The sequence below is a fragment of the Myotis nattereri genome (genome assembly GCF_964212035.1).
Source record: "Myotis nattereri genome assembly, chromosome: 1".
Lineage (NCBI taxonomy): Eukaryota > Metazoa > Chordata > Mammalia > Chiroptera > Vespertilionidae > Myotis > Myotis nattereri.
In genome coordinates, this window is record NC_138075.1 from 44,503,529 (window position 1) to 44,517,162 (window position 13,634).

The 13,634-nt window shown below is 37.8% G+C and overlaps 1 protein-coding gene across 3 annotated transcripts in view; it reads right to left on the reverse strand.

The window, feature by feature from the left end:
* MAP2K5 (mitogen-activated protein kinase kinase 5) overlaps positions 1–13,634 on the reverse strand; it is a 268,685-nt gene that overhangs the window by 113,998 nt on the left and 141,053 nt on the right. For all 3 annotated transcript variants that reach the window (XM_081113392.1, XM_081113393.1, XM_081113391.1), the window contains exons 14-15: positions 6,561–6,634; positions 5,559–5,609 (exon numbers count right to left, since the gene is read on the reverse strand). In XM_081113392.1, the coding sequence (XP_080969518.1) occupies positions 5,559–5,609; positions 6,561–6,634 (125 nt within the window). The remainder of the gene's footprint in view (positions 1–5,558; positions 5,610–6,560; positions 6,635–13,634) is intronic.

Sequence of the window (13,634 nt, forward strand, 5' to 3'; positions counted from 1 at the left end):
CGGCCCTAGACCAGTGGTTCTCAACCCGTGGGTCGTGACCCCTTTGGGGGTTGAACGACCCTTTCACAGGGGTCGCCAAAGACCATCGGAAAACACATATATAATTACATATTGTTTTTGTGACTAATCACTATGCTTTAATTATGTTCAATTTGTAACAATGAAAATACATCCTGCATATCAGATATTTACATGACGATTCATAACAGTAGCAAAATTACAGTTATGAAGTAGCTACGAAAATAATTTTATGGTTGGGGGTCACCACAACATGAGGAACTGTATGAAAGGGTAGCGGCATTAGGAAGGTTGAGAACCACTGCCCTAGACCCTGGGCCTAGGGTACAGCTGTGGGACAGGAAAATGGCCTCAGGAACAGTAGCACTGGTGCTCCGACATTCTGCTTTTCCAACTCTTTCGGGATTCCATCTGAGAAAATTGCCCTTGGAGTTCCCCATCATCATTTTAGCTCTTCAGTATATTTGAGATGATTTTAAAATTTCACTTTGATTAGCATTTTCAGCAGAAGAGTTAGACCAAATAACCAAACCTGCTCAGACCAGAAACCAGGACCTGGTATCCTCATTAAATCCCGACTCTCACCATTTGCCAACTCATACCCTGGGCTGGTTAAAGTGACTTCACCTTTGGTTTCCTCATCTGCAAAATGACAGTCATAATAACATGTATACTCCATGGGGTTGTGTGAAGATTAAATGAGTCATGTGATGGGCTTGATTCAGTTCATGCCCCGTGGGAATGCTCGGTCAATGTTAGCCTCCCAATAATCACCACTGACATCACCATCACTGCCTGAGCATGGCCAATCCAGTTGGATAATGTAATGTGTATAGGTTTTATTCGGGTAAAGATAATTTCTAAGGATAGGAATAGCTTGGGTAGAAAACAATGTTCAGGAGATTAAAAAAGTCATTTAGATTGACTTTCTGATTCCAAGGAAGAAGTATTTGGGTAAGATTGCCCCCCCCCCCCCCAAAACAAAAACAAAAACAAAAACCTTTAGTTATTCATAAAAATAATATCAAACTTTTACATATGATTTAAAAATTACAATAAGCAAATCACAGTGATTGAACAGTGGGTTAAAGTTCTAGGAATGTCTATCTTTAAAATAGAGTAACATTTTTAGTAATTAGAATTTATGAGAAATGACTTAATTTAATACAAGCCACCAAAGCCTTCTGGATCCCTTTTGTAATCCTTCTGAATGAAATCCTTTCAAAATGTAGTTGAAAATCTTTCCTATTTTGGATTAAAACGTCTGTAGAACCTAACCATCTGCCTCTAAAATAACACACCACTTCACTTTCCGGTTCTCAGTCTCACCAGATAACTTTTCAAGTCTCTTACATAATCCACTGTGCCCATAATTTGTGTGTGTGTTTTTTAATTTTTTTTAAAAAATAATTATTGTTGAAAGTATTACATATGTCCCCTCTTTTCCTCCATTGACCTCCTCCAGCTGGCCTTTGTCTGCTCAGAGGCCCTCACCGTCCCATTGTCTGTGGCCATGAGCCATGCATATATGCATACAAGGTCCTTGGTTGATTACTTCTCCCCTCTCCCCCACCTTCCTTCCAAGATTCCGCGTTTGGTTCCATGCTTCCATGTCTCTGGATCCACTCCGTTCTTCAGTTTATTTTATTCATTAGATTCCACATATGAGAGAGATCATATGATACTTGTCTTTCTCTGACTGACTTATTTCACTTAGCATGATACTCTCCAGGTCCCTCCATGCTGTCTCAAAGGGCAAGAGATTCTTCTATTTTATTGCTGCTTAGTATTCCATGGTATAAATGTGCCACAGCTTTTTTATCCATTCATCTCCTGATAGGCACCTGGGCTGTTTCCAGATCTTAGCTATTGTAAATTGTGCTGCTATGAACATAGGGGTGCATACATTCTTTCTGATCGGTGTTTCGGGTTTCTTAGGATATATTCCTGGAAGTGAGATCACTGGGTCAAATGGCAGTTCCATATTTAACTTTATAAGGAAACTCCACTGTGTGTGTGTGTGTTTTTAAAATGCCTTAGGATCTTAGGAAGAGCCTCCCTGTCTTTTTCCTTATTATCATTTTCTTGTACCTTACACTTCAGGTTATAGGAGAATGAAGTAAGATTATTGACACATGCAGGACACATGATTTCTTTTCTTTTCAATATTTAAGCAGCTTAGCTAAATGTCTCTAAGTAATTTGGGGATCTTCTATACCCTATAATGAAAGTAAGATACTTAATATGAAAAAAATGGTCTGCTTATAATTAGTGAACAAGTCATATTTGAAATAAAGTTTTTATGAATTCATTCATTTAGCACTATGTATAAAGAGAATGAGCAGAATAAATCTTGCCCCTGTGAAGTTCATAATCTAGATTGGGAGCAACACAGAAATAATTTAGGAATATAGTGAGAGGTAGAGCAATAAAGTGTTTAGTCTCTGGAGTCTGATACATAGGTTTGAATTCTGACTCTATCTAATAGTTGTATGAAGTTGGGTAAATCACTTAATTTCTATATCCCTTGGTTTGTCTGTCTATAAAATGAGAATATTACCTACCTCATAGGGTTGTTGTGAGGATTTAAAGAGTTAATATTTGTAAGAGTTTATGAGTAACTGGCACACTATTAATTGTTAGCTGTTATTATTGTTATTATCACTGTATAGAAGTATGTATGAACATAAAGTGAGGGCAATGGACATAAAATGAGGGCATTATATTAGATGATCTCTAATTATATATTCCCACAATTTATTATTGTCCACTACTCTACCACATCACTCCACCCATGTCACATAACCTTCTACTTCTGAGTCCTTGCTCATCTTTCCACAGTGATCTCTTTCTTATAAGTGCCTCTTCCCCATACCGCTTGAACCATCACATTGTATGCCTTCTTATTCTCTGAATGCATGTTTGGTACAACTTAATTCTTTCTTATGTCACACATAATGTGGCCATATATAATACCATGTTCCTATTTAGTCCATATCTTATATGGATTACAGAGTAGTTCCACTGTACTTAACAGCAGAAGATACTTAATAAATACTGGTGATTAATTGAAGTTACTCAGTTTCAGAAATAGCTTTTACTGGCATAGATCAGAGGTTGGCAAATTTTTTTCTGTAAAGGGCCAGATACTAAATATTTGTCACTCTATGGGCCATATGGTCTCTGCAGCAACTGTCACAACTATTCCACTCTGCCACTGTAGTGCCACAGTTGCCACAGACAATATGCAAACAAGTGGGCATGACCATGTTTCAATAAAACTTTTTTTAAAAAATTTTATTTTTTATTTTGAAATACTTATTGATTCACAAGAAGTCAAATATATATAATAGATATAATAAATATAGTAAATATGATAATATAATATAATATAATATAATATAATATAATATAGTGAGGTTTTGTACACCCTTCACCCAGTTCCCCCCAGTGGTAGTACTATACTAATACGATATCACGACCAGGAAATCGACACTGGTACAGTTTACAATTTATTCAGATTTCACTAGTTTCACATGTATTCATTTGTGTATGTGCATTTGTATAGTACTGTGTAATTTTAAAACCTTCTTTACAGAAACAGGCAGTAAGCTGAATTTGGCCTGAGAACTGTATGCCGTTCACTGACACCTGGAAGAAATCCTCATGTAGAACTCAAAGTTACAGTATTTTGGAATATTGTGTGGAAACCAATACACAAAAGCCTATTTATGGACTACCCAGCTAAAATGAGAACCTACTGTAGTTTAAAAAACAAGCCCAGCCCTTCTCCCTCATGAGACTGTTAGCAGAGAAAAGGCAGGGAAAAATTCCCAGAACAGAATAATAAAGGTTATTTCTATCTTCTCCCACTTTCAACCTCTGACCTCACACCAGTTAGGAAAGGACGTGGCCAACCAGAGCCTGCTGAATTGAGCAAAGTTCACTATCAGACTATCACTCTTCGCTTCCTAGGTACCTTAAGCTTTTTACAGCTTGAACTAAAAAGTTGATGACTAGAATTCACTCACCCAAGAAGCAAAGCAATTTTAGCTTTGGCAATCTGAGCTAACGTTTCATAATTTTAATCCTCACACTTCAATTAACAGATGGACGCATCACATTCATCCATAAACAAAAAGGAAAAAAGTAATTTCTTTAATGTACACCTGGGAAAGACAATTGTGATCTGGATTTGTACATTCAAACATAATGCAATTTAATTAGTAGAGCAATTTAAAACTACTAAGAACATGATGGGTAGTTGAGAAGTTGTTTCATTCCTAGTGTTGTTTTTTTTTATCTAATCACAATGTTTCATATTCTTTCAAGACTGAAATTGTGGCATTTGGCAAGATTTTGTTAATTATAAAGGCGGTTCACCAATCTCAGCTACCTTGGTAGAGCCTGGTGGGTTTTTAAGTTTTATAAAAACAGGTATGATGACTTCAGAGGTAAATATATATCTGTTTTACATTGCCTAGAAAAATGAAAAATAATGAATTTTCTTTAAAAACATAAAAACAATACAAAACCAAAATGAACTGCTCCGGTATCTCAATTAAAAAAGTGCTCAGTACTGTTCTTAGAATAAGGTCCAGGGTTCCATCCATATTAAGATCTTCTGGTCAAGATAATATATGAACAAAGATTACTGAGAATAAAATCTAGGGTTCTATCCATGTTAACATTGTTTAACTTTAAGATATATAAATAAAGACTACTGGAAATGGAATGGACTATCTGAATAAATATAAAACCCTCAATAAAAAAAAACGTAATTAAGATGTTAAAACAAAACTTTGCTCCAAAAATGATACTAAACTTCCTGCTTGTCTCCTTTCACCCCCCAACTCTTGAAGTGATGGTGAAAACCAATGCACAAAGCATTGTTATGGACTATTCTTCTTGAAAGGTAGGAAAAAGAAAAAGGTCAAAGCCAAGTCCACATCAGTCTTTGAAACAGTTCTATGTTTCTACTTTTTATTCTTGGTAAATTTATTTCAGTGGAACTAAATTATCTTATAATAGGCATGAGCCCAACAAATAAACAGATGTACAAGTTCTAAAGAGAATTGCCTGCTAAACCATTACATTCAGAGATCCATAAGTAAGAGTTGGTCACATCAATAATTTAATTTTGATCTGGTGACAAAGCATGTTTGTATTCCTGGAAAACAACAACAACCAATCTTACTGACTGGCAATTTGGTACATTTGAGGGTTAATTAAATAAGCAATGTGGCAAAGTATCCAATATGCTATAAGGTGCAATTTTTCTGTTGGATTAAACTTTAAAACTCAGCTATTCCACATTCGAGCCAACCAGTTAAGTCAACAAAATCAGCTAAGTTGGTAGCTCCTGTATAAATCCTAATGTCTTTTAGAAAGGTTTAAAATTCAAATCATGACTGAATTAACTTTGTAACTTACGATATGTTAGGCTAAAGCTGTGGAATTAATCCAAGAATTATACATTACCAAGTACATAAAGATAAAGATGTTGGTTTTAAATGTTATTTTTGCATAAGTTTACTTACTGCCATATAAGCATTTGTTCCAACATACGTCTTGGCTATAGAATTCACCAGCTATGAGACAAAACAGTCTGTTAGAACAATATAAAGATAATGTGGAAATAAAATGGGCAATTATTCCTCATTTAACCTACAATCATCATTTCTATAAATCAACTAAAAATTACGTAAAAGGGAACAAATCTACAAAGGCATTAAAAATGGTTAAATCTCTCTTTTCTTTTGAATGTGATTTCCATTTAAACAAGCACAGCATTACAGTTTATGGCAGATAACCTTAAACAATTCACTTAAGCAGGATGCTTATCGCTTTAGTACCCCAAAACCATCTGATATAAAAAGTCAATTTGAAGTAGAATTTGAACACACTCAAATGGCTCAAGATGTGAATGAAGAAACCCCATGCATTACTAGAATGAAACGAACACTAAATACGCTGGAGGGATAACAGACTTTGACAACTCATAATACAACGATGACCTTCGCTTTGGTCTTCGTGTTTGGCTGGGAGTAAAGGTGGCTGCAATTCAAATCAACATCACAGCACGCTCATGGGTCACTATCACCGGGGTTCTCAGGGGAGGCCCAAAATGGAAATTAATTAAAATTTGTGCTGCACATTGTAATGGCCCTCCACCATTGTTGCTCCCAATATTAATTTTTATTGTGGGCCAGTTGGGCTCCCCAGGCACAGCTCCCACTCTGCCCTCCCTTTTGTCTGGCCAAAACGCTTCATATCAACACTGCATATCAATGAAGTTTGCTATTCGTAAGTAGTAATTACAATATCAGCAGTTTTTACTGTCATTAAACAATGAACAATCATATTCTGATGAAGGAAACTCGCTCGGAGATTAAAAATGAATACCACACTCCCAGCCGAGGAGAAGATGCAGAGCTCTGTTTGTCTGGCGGCTGGGTGACTTTTCAATCCAGAGAGGAGATTGGAAATAAAAAGGGGATGCTGCAGAGAGGAGAGCAGATGGGGAGGGAAAAGAGACCTACCTGAGTGCTAACTCCAAAGTCACAGAGCTTGACCTGTCCTCTGGTGTTTACTAGCATATTGGAGGGCTTCACATCTAAAAAGGGAGGAGAAAAGTCCATGTAACTAATTCCATATCTACAGTGCTTGCTCTAAAAAGAAGCACACACGCACACCCTACTATATTGCAGAAACGACATCATCTGTTCAACTTGGACTTCCAATCACAGATTTAATGCAAAGCATTTTATCTGGAGGCAACTAAATGTAAGGTCCTAACACCTCCACTTCCAGCTATTTCTGGTTTCTATAGAAGCAAGGGTTTATTTCAAGTGAAAGTCAAAAAACGTTGGCTTTCAACAACAGTAAATACACCCGTCATCCTATCCCCTGCCTTTTAGGAAAAGTAGGTAGAAAAGAAAATGTAATCTTGCAAAGAATTTGCACAAAAGGGCTTGTTTTGCTCTCAGTATGAAACTATTACTCCCATTTAAAAAATAGTAAGGCAAAAGGGAAGCCAACAGGAAAAAAAGTGTTCGTATGTTGCTGGTAACAGGTCATAGCTGAACAAAACAATGAAAAAATAAATGCCACATTGCTTTTACCTGGTTTGATATGATAAATACTACTTCAGATGATACTCAGAAATTGATCTAAAAGATGTGAGTGTGTGCCTGCATGCACTTACCAGCCTTTGTTTCAGTGGGCCTTCTCGTCCCTTACATCATCTTTGACTGCTGTTATAGTTAACAAAAGAACTGACATAGCTTTTGCCAAGGCAGTCAGTTGCTAAATAATGACATAAAGGGTTTCTGTGAAACATTGTCAGTGACAACAATGAGCCTTTTCAGGAATTCAGAGAGCCCACAAAAATCACCCAAGCAGGACAAGAGCACACTGGTTTTGACAGTACAGAACAGCACCTGTTTCAACATTCATCTTCGATGGCAAAAGTGGTCGGGAATAGGCAACTTATTGTATTTAATATAGTATATAATCTTAATCACCCCAAAACTGAACACAGGACTCATCATTTTTAATGTAACAATTTTTAAAAAATCTGTAAATGAGTTCATCTCCTCCCCTTTATCCTGCAAAAGGGTACTCCAACAGTGTCCTGCCAAGAGTAGATATTTAATTCAAACTTCAAGCTCAAACTCTGTAATTAACAATTATTGAGCCCTACCTACTATGTGACAGGCAACATGCTAGGTACTTTCTCATGCATTAGCTATTTAGTGTTGCCTGACTGACACAACAATGTAAACTCCATGAAGGCAGGGACTTTATCTCTGTTACTGACCACTATATTCCCAGTCCCTAGAAGGGTGCCAGGCATACAGTAAATGCTTAATAAGTATTTGTTGAATGGAGGAGAAAATAAAGAAATGGAAGCCATGAACACATAGTATGACTTCATGTTGATGATTCTGTTTCAGTGATCAGAGGGCAGCTATAGAACATGTTTCTGGAGCACGCCCTTCAAATAACACACACTGGATACTTCCTTTGGAGGGAGGGTGAGTCTGAAGACAGTTTTATCAACTCTCTCTGCCTTCAGTTTCCCCAATTTCAATATAAATCTTACACCACCAACATCCTATATAATAAAAGGCTAATATGCAAATTGTCTCCTCGGGAGTTTGACCGGGAGTTCGACTGCTTGCTGTGACGTGCGATGACCATCAGGGGGCAGCATGGAACAAAGGAAGGCCTTGGCTGGCAGCCAGGGAAGGAAGGCCCCAATTGGCCCTGTTCGCCGGCCAGGCCTAGGGACCCTACCTGTGCATGAATTTCGTGCACCGGGCCTCTAGTCCTATATAATGAGAGGAATATGCTAATTATCTGTTACACTGTGAGGTGTAATGACCGACCACGTAATGACTGGATCATGGATCAGCAGGAGGGTGGGGCAGCGAGCTACAAGCAGACAGTGGAGAGCTATAGGAGGGGGCTGGGCAGCAAGCTACAGGAGGGCGGGGCAGTGGGCAGAGAGCTACAGGAGGGCGGCAGCGAGCTACTGGTGCACAGATTCGTGTGCAGAGCTACTAGTATTATATTAAATAAAGCACTTTCACTACCTCAATTCTCTCCTTGAGGAGAAAATGAAATATTCTCTGACTCCACCCCACCAAAAGGTGAACTCCTTAAAAATAGGGCTGTGCTTTCAAATGTACTCCAGTATTTAGCACAGCACATATAAGTCATAGATAGCCACAGTAGGCATGCAACATTTGCTGAACTGAAAGAAATGTTAGACTCTACATAGCCTGGTCTTTTTTTCCAAATCTAATTTTCATTATACTAGTAGACCCTCAACTCTGAATATTTTTCTTTTCGACAATCTGCTCTTTTATATATCAACACCCTTAAACCACTTCTCAAGCCACCACATCAGATGGAGACAGTTAATGAACAGATATTTTAAGTTCCTGGAAGGAGCTGCCTGGAAATCATGAAGTATGGTATGGTAAAATTAACATTTTTGCCTTAAGTGGATTAACACAGAGAGAAAGAATAAAACCACAAAGTTGCTAGATTATTTTGTAAAAGGCAAAGTGTAAATAAGAACTTTACTGGATTTTTCAGCTCTCCAACATCTTGTTTAACTTACATGTATAACTTGTGTACATTCAGCCTAGTTATCAGGAGTACTTTATGTATTAAAGTAGTAGTCACCCTTTTATCCTCAAACCAACCTTTGTATTCTGACTAAACTGTTAATCATTGTCTCAAAAAAACACACCCTAAAACAAACAAAACCCTTTATCACTAAGCCTTTGTTCATTCTATGTGTTCTCCCTCACCACCACGGCCCCCCCCTGCACCGCCCCCCCCCCCCCCGGCCAGGTTTAGAAACCCTTCTTCAATATTGTCTGACTGAATCCTGCCCATTCTTTAGCTCAGGTACCCTCCTCCCTGTTGCCCTAAATACTCAGGCCATCAGAATCACTGCCTCCTTTGAACTGCTCAGGAATTTACTATTTACTGGCTGTATCATTTGTTTGAAACTGAGCATATGACATTTTTTTTTAGTAGTAGTTATTTACCATATTTACTGTTATAAGTATCACCACCCAAGTATTAAGTTCACAGGGTAGGAATATGTTTTATACATCTTTGTCTTTGTATGTATCTCTTCCAAGCATAGTATCTTGCTCACTAGTTGATGGTCTTCAAACAATATACTAAATTTGCTATATTAAGTGTCCCCTTTCCCACCAACATCTTGAGACATCATTTGAACATAACAGATTCCTTTAATCAAAACCAATGGATTCAGATGAGGATAAAAGACCTGGGTTTTAGTTTTTTGGGGGCCCTGCAATAAACTTGGCATGTAATGTTTCAGTGTCCACCTCTGTAAGGAAACAACCATGTGTCAATCTTAAAGAACTGTGAGGATTAGATGAGATAATGAATAAACACTGCATTTTAAACTCCCAAACACTCTATAATTGTAAAATATTATTATTTCCCATTGGTAGTCAACCAAGCTACAAAAGCAGTGTACTTCATTATATTTAGAAAATTATTTCTATTGCTATTGTAGCAAATTTAAACTGTATTTGAGTAAATACCAGCTGAATGAAAATAATTTCTAAAGCCCAGTAAGTAGAACTATAAAACCAATTTAATGTTGAGGAGGCATTCTAGGTAGACAATATGCACCCATGCCTCAACAAGGCTACTAACTTGTCTCCCCTTTTTTGCATTTGCTCTGCTATTATCTGTGCTGAATACAGTAGCTAGTCATAATTTTAAAACTTAAATCAGATCATGCTTGCTTCTCTCCCTAAAATCTCCAAGGGCTTCCCAACTCAATGAAAAATGCAAAGTCCCCATGATAATGTCTAAGGTAGGGGTGGGGAACCATTTTTCTGTCAAGGGCCATTTGGATATTTGTAACATCATTCGAGGGCCATACAAAATTATCAACTTTGTATCAGTCTGCTAGCAATCTTGAGAAAGAAGAACAAAGTTGGAGGGATCACAATACCAGATATCAAGTTATACTACAAAGCCACTATAATCAAAACAGCCTGGTACTGGCCCAAGAATAGGCATATAGATAAATGGAACAGAACAGAGACCCCAGAAATCTACCCAAGCCATTACGCTCAATTAATATTTGACTAAGGAGGCAAGAGCATACAACGGAATCAAGACAGTCTCTTCAATAAATGTTGTTGCAAATAGTGGACAGATACATGCAAAAAAATGAAAATAGACCAAAAAGTTACACCACACACAAGAATAAACTAAAAATGAATAAACTCAAAAGACTTCAATGTAAGATGTGAAACCTTAAAAATCCTAGAAGAAACCATAGGCAGCAAAATCTCAGACATCTCTCGCAGTAATATGTTTACGGATACATCTCCTAGGGCAAAGGAAACTAAGGAGATAAACAAACGGGACTACATCAAAATAAAAAGCTTCTGCACAGCAAAAGAAACCATCAACAAAATGAAAAGGGAGCCCACTGCATGGGAGAACATATTTGGCAATGATACATCTGATAAAGGGTTAATATCCAAAACATATAAGGAACTCATACAACTTAACAAAAGGAAGACAAAAATCCAATTAAAAAATGGGCAAAGGACCTAAATAGACAATTCTCCAAAGTAGGCATACAGATGGCTAAGAGACATATGAAAAAATGCTCAAAGTCACTGATCATCAGAGAGATGCAAATTAAAATGACAATGAGGTATCACCTCACACCTGTCAGATTGGCTACCATCAACAAATCAACAAATGACAAGTGCTGGCAGGGATGTGGAGAAAAGGGAACCCTAGTACCCTGTTGGTGGGAATACAGACTGCTGTAGCCATTATGGAAAACAGTATGGAGTTTCCTCAAAAAATTAAATATGGAACTGCCATTTGACTCAGTAATCTCACCTCTGGGAATATATCCTAAGAGATCGGAAATACCAATCAGAAAGAATGTATGCACCCTATATTCATAGCAGCACAATTAACAATAGCTAAGATCTGGAAACGGCCCAAGTGCCCATCAGAAGATGAGTAGATCAAAAAGCTGTGGCACATTTACCAGTAGACCATGGAATACTAAGAAGCAGTAAAAAAAGGAGGATCTCTTACCCTTTGGGACAGCATGGAGGGACCTGGAGAATATTATGCTAAGCAAAATAAGCCAGTCAGAGAAAGACAAGTATCACATGATCTCACTCATATGTGGAATCTAATGAATAAAATAAACTGATGAACAAAACAGATCCAGAGACATAGAAGCAGGGAACAGACTGTGGAATCACAGAGGGAAGGCAGGGGTGGGTGGAAAGAGGAAAGAGATCAACCAAAGAACTTATATGCATATATGCTTAACCCATGGATACAGAAAATAGGGTGGTGGAGGCATGGGATGGGGGTGGGCTATAAAGGGTCAATGGGAGAAAAAAGAGGACACATATAATTCTTTCAACAATAAAGATTACAAAGAAAAAAGATTCAAGAAACAGAAATACTACAAAAAAAAATTAGCCTGATATATTTGGTCAAACATTTAATTAACTCACCCCTCATGTCTTGGCAGAACCAGCCCAAATGATTTTGAGGGCCTTCTATGGTCTGCAGGCTGGACATTCCCTACCCCTGGTCTAAGGCTTCTCTGAGCTGGCTCCCCCACTACCTTGTGCGCTCCCCCTCCCTACTCCTCTCCTCTGCTTCATCTCATTTGCCAGGCATGCTCCTGCATTGTGGCTCCATATCCCTGGAGTATTCCACTCCCATGTATATACATAGGCTGCTCCTTCACGTTTTTTTGGTTTCTGCTCAAATGCTACCTTCCCCAGCCACCCAGCATGAACAGCAGAACCTTCCCACCCCAGATACCCCTTTCCCCTCAGCCCCATTTCAATGTTCTTCTTAACATTTAGCACCATCAACAACACACTATAATATCTGCATAAGTAAATCTGTTCCCTCACAATTCCCCCTCTTGACGGGAAGCCCCATGAATGCATAGACTTCATCTGTTTTGTTTCTACTATAATCTAGAATGGTGCCTGGTGCAGATGAGAAACAATATTTGTTGAGCAAATGGTGAATGAATGATATCTGTACTAAATAGATGGGCAAACATGCTTATCCAGAGGGGCATGAATTTGGCCTGAGAAGGAGCTGCATCTCTTCCATACTTAATGGTATATACTTCAGAATGAATACATTTCCAAGTGACATTTTTCATTCTGAGAAGAATCCACAGGTGCTGCAGAGAGAAATATGAGTAAGACCCTGCCCTTCCGGAGACGGCAGACTGACATGCTGGTATATTCTTTGACCAAAAATATTGAGATTTCAGGATAACAATACTGCTTTTATATACTCTAAATGGGATTTTCTTCCTGAATAATTGGCATTCTTACTATAATAAAGACAATGAGAGTTATGTAACTAAATAGCTCCCAAACCTAGCTGTGCATTAAAAAAAAAAAAAAGACAACTTTTGGGGTTCCACCTCAGATCTACTAAATCAGAAACCAATCGCATACAGCCTGGTCTTTAGGCCAGCATTTAGAAAAGACCAATGTAACCTGCTGAATTTCCCTTTGATTTAATTGCTAGAAAGTTCAGAATATGCCAAGAAAAATTTCTTCTCTTGTTTTCCTTTACTTTTAAAAATCAATTTTATTCATTTGAAAAAATGAATTTTATTGCATCATTTTGAATGCACAATTTGGTGAGTTTGACAAGTGTATATATTAAAGGAAAGAATTCTGGGTTGACAGGTTTTTTCTTCCCAGCATTTGAAAGATGTCATTCCATTAACTTTTGGCATGCATAGTTTTTGACACAGTCTGCTGTAACTCTTTAAAAAAATATTTTTATTGATTTTAGAGAGGAATGGGGAGGGAGAATTAGAAACATCAATGATGAGAGAGAATCATTGATTGGCTGGCTCCTGCATAGCCCCCACCAGGATCTAGCCCACAACCTGGGCATGTCCCCTGACTGGGAATCAAACTGTGACCTCCTGGTTGATAGGTCGACACTCAACCACTAAGCCACACTAGCTGGGCTGCTGTAATTTTTATTTTTGTTCTCTTAATGTATTTTGTTTTCTC